This window comes from Rutidosis leptorrhynchoides, chromosome 11 (assembly GCF_046630445.1).
Source record: "Rutidosis leptorrhynchoides isolate AG116_Rl617_1_P2 chromosome 11, CSIRO_AGI_Rlap_v1, whole genome shotgun sequence".
Taxonomy (NCBI): domain Eukaryota; kingdom Viridiplantae; phylum Streptophyta; class Magnoliopsida; order Asterales; family Asteraceae; genus Rutidosis; species Rutidosis leptorrhynchoides.
Window position 1 is genome coordinate 236,045,867 of NC_092343.1, and position 4,072 is coordinate 236,049,938.

Sequence of the window (4,072 nt, forward strand, 5' to 3'; positions counted from 1 at the left end):
TCACCATCATCCACGCTATTCTCATTTACTCGCACTTATTCTCAATTCTTTTGTTTACTCTAAAACTTTATCAAATCATTAATCATTAACCATGAAGATGGACGAAGTTAGCCGCAAAGTAGACCAAAAAACGCTTATCAATAAGCTACTCGTAAGCCCGGAAGCGAAGGCGGCGTCATCCGGCCGTCCAATTAAATAAGAGAAACCTGACGTTCCTCTTGTGGACTTGACAGCAAAGTCACCTCCTTCCCAGGTAAGCACTGGCAAGCGACCGCTGGAAACTCCGCCCTCAACTCAAAGCAAAAGGGCCAAGCAAACCTCCCCCCTATTTGATAATCCGATTATATCGGATTATGGAGGGGAGCAACAAACTGGTATAAATCTAAACACTTTGAGTAAAACCGCTGTCTGAAATATTTCTTGTTATAATTGTAATTCATATGTATTTTTTGCAGGAGGCGCATCCTTCGATCCTTTGTTTCCCAGCCCTAACACTGTGGCGCAGATCACAGAGCTACTTCGCACTCCTCCTGAGTCATATGGAGTGCGAATTGATGGGCTATCAGGATACACATATGCATCCCCCGGTGCTGTAGCAGATCAGCGCGAACAGATGAAGCTCGCAATTCCTGGTGTGCTTCGTCGTGAATTCTCCAAACGCTCTGCCGTTGATGCACATAATAGTTTCGTACAGAATTTCTATATGTGCTTCAACTCAGCATATGACATGATTGTTCGCGAAGAAAAATTCTTCGACATTCTCGCCACGGAGCAGCAAAAATACAACTCTGAGCGGATCAGAGCTTAAAACAGCGAGAAGCGCGCATTGGACTTGGCTTATGAGCTGACTGCGGCGAAGACTACCGCAGAGAATTTGCAGTCTCAAGTTTCAGCCGCTGCTGAAAATGAGAAGAAATTGGAATCCTCTATTTCCTCGCTGCAAGAGGAGGTTAAAAAGCTCTCCGCAGAGCGCGATAATGTTCTGGCTAAAGCGGCTGCTGTAAAGCAAGAATTTTCACAACTCCGCAAACACTTGCCGGAGTTTGCGAAAAAGGTGCTTAATTCGGCACCTGTGAATGCGCTATTCAACACTTATGCTTCTGCCTTACAATTGCGCGAAAGGGTTGAATTTTTGCATGAAATTGCACCGCTCTGTACCATTCCAGACCCTCTTCCCTCCGCAATTAACGACCGCATTTGTTTTCTTGAAGACGCACGGAACACGGCTGCTGTGGCGGAAGCTAATTTAGCGGATATCCCCATTGACAAAGTCGTCGCTATTAGCTATGAGGAGGATGCTACTGCTCAAGACATCATAGCACTCGACTTGTCAAAGTTAGATTAGGGATATGTAATAGTACGCAGCTATCTCTGCGGTTTTATTAATGAAATTTCAACTGTTTATCTTTATTCGCGAGTACTCAATATTTATATAGCGCTTTTAATTTTAGCAATATCCATAACACAAACTTGTCCTTTGCAATTTCCAACTCTTTATTATTGTGCACATAATAAGCGCGTACTCTCGTGAAAAAATTTGTATGCGTATATACTTATACGTTATGAATCTTCTAAGTCCGCCAAAACGATCCTTAAGCAGTTAATCAGCATTGCGAAGCATCTAAATATTGGCAAGATCAAATATTTAGGATATAATATTCCTTTAGCAATAATTCGCATGCAAAAGTGGGCAATTTCGTCACTTTGCTATTATAAACAATGCGGAATATAAAAATATGAGATTAACTGCGAAACATATCATATTTATTCGCATTAAAATTTTCGCATACTTACAAGTGACTATTCTTAAAATTTCAACAAGCGTGATCAAGACTTGCAAAAAATAAAAACAAGAACACTCAATAAGTATTGTAGCCATGTGCATTGAATTTAAATTTCGCGATTTTTACATATACATTTGATAATTTCCACAAAATTATGCATAATATCGCTTTAAAAGAACGGCATGCCATGCATTAGGCAAAGTTCGCCCTTCCATGTCCGCAAGTTTATATGAGCCTGCCGCATTGATTGCCACAATTTGATAAGGGCCTTCCCAATTAGGACCCAATTTGCCTTGCTTTTCTGCTCTGCTTGCCTCATTATTACGCAATACCCATTCACCTATAGCGAAGGATAAGGCTCGCACTCGTTTATTATAGTATTTAGCGATTTGCTGTTTATTATTCGCTTCTCTGATAGCGGCCATTAATCTCCGCTCTTCTATAAAATTGAGATTTTCGCACAACGCAGAATCATTTGCTTCCTCATCAAAGTTGGCGATTCGATGCGTTGGTACTAAAATTTCAGCGGGGATTACTGCCTCAGAGCCATAAACCAGACTAAAAGGTGTTTCACCTGTGCTCTTTTTGAAAGTTGTGCGATGTGCCCATAATACATTGGGTAATTCATCTACCCAGCCAGTTCGCCTTTCGCACAACCGCTTTTTTATTCCGCTTACAATATCGCGATTTGTTACTTCGCATAAACCATTAGCTTGTGGGTGCGCTACCGACGTGAACTTTTGTATAATGTTTAAGTCAGTGCACCACGTCTTAAATGGATCTTTCGCTATTTGTGCACCATTATCGCTAACCAATTCTCGCGGAATACCAAATCTACATACGATGTATTCCCAAACAAAATTTCGCACCTGTACACCAGTGATTGTACGAACTGCTTTCGCTTCAACCCATTTAGTAAAATAATCTATTGCAACGATTAGGAATTTAACATTGCCGGGCCCGGCAGGAAATGGCCCCACAATGTCAATGGCCCATTTACTAAACGGCCATGGCGAATTTACAGGAATCATATCATGCCGCGGCATTCGGTTCCGCGGAGCATGCCTTTGGCAACTTTTACAGCGTTTAACAATTTTTGCAACATCGCGGTATAGGGACGGCCAAAAGTATCCCATCCGCATAATTTTCGCAGCAATAGTCTTGTAGCTTGAATGTAATGAACAATTACCATTATGTACTTCCTCAACAAGCATTTCCGCCTCTATTGGACCAACACAGCGCATCATTGGTCCGCAGTATGATTTGCGATATAAGACATCATCTTGAATGATATACATCGGCGCTCGCTCTCGCACTAATCGGGCTTCGCGACTATCTTCTGGCAAAATATCATTGCGGATATATTGCAGGATTGGTTCCATCCAATTTGGCTGCGCCTCTGTAACAGAAGCGACCATTAAATCACTATCAATGGACTTACTTGGCAATTCCTCAACCCATACTTGTTTTTGAAAATGCGAGAATGTTAGAGCGGCTAGCTTGCTCAAAGCGTCTGCTTTTTTGTTTTGACTTCTAGGCACTTGCGCGAGTTCAAAATATTCAAACCGCGCAGCAGTTTCTTTTAGCAATTGCAAGTACTTCTGCATAGAAGGATCATGTGCCTCAAAAGATCCGCTAAACTGATTCGCTACTAACTGCGAATCTGTAAATGCACGTAACTTGACAATATTCATTTTCTGCGCAATATTTAAGCCTGCAAGCAATGCCTCATATTCAGCCTCGTTGTTTGTTACATCGAAATTAAACCGCAGTGCGTAAGTGTGCTCTTCGCCATTAGAACTGACCAAAACTAAACCCGCACCTGCACCTTCCGCACAAGAAGCACCATCAGTATATAACTCCCAAGTTTCATTAACTTCCGATTTTAGCGCAATTCGCTCATTGATCACTTCCAACTCCCCAGACAGCTCTGCGAGATAATCTGCCATAACTTGGCCTTTTTTCGCGCTTCGCGGAAAGTATGATATTTGATAGGCGCCTAACTCCACTGCCCATAATGCAAGTCTACTAGATATCTCTGGTTTTGTTAAGACTTGCCGGATTGGCAGATTGGTTAACACATGCACTGGATGCCCTTGAAAATATCTGCGAAGCCTTCGCGTTGTTAAAATGAGCGCATACACAAATTTTTCAATCGGCGCATAGTTTATTTCGCTTCCCGTAAGGGCTTTGCTAACAAAATACACTGGCTTTTGTATTTTGTTCCTTTCCGCTATTAAAACTGAGCCAAACGCTTCGTTTGCTACTGAAATATAAAGATAAAGGAT

General features: G+C 41.8%; 1 protein-coding gene across 1 annotated transcript; it reads right to left on the reverse strand.

The window, feature by feature from the left end:
* Positions 1-1,936: 1,936 nt before the first annotated feature.
* Positions 1,937-3,733, reverse strand: LOC139875455 (uncharacterized). The gene is made up of 2 exons (XM_071862790.1): positions 2,974-3,733; positions 1,937-2,019 (listed from the first exon to the last, which is right to left on the reverse strand). Exons 1-2 carry the CDS (start codon positions 3,731-3,733, stop codon positions 1,937-1,939), a joined length of 843 nt encoding a protein of 280 aa, XP_071718891.1.
* Positions 3,734-4,072: the final 339 nt, after the last annotated feature.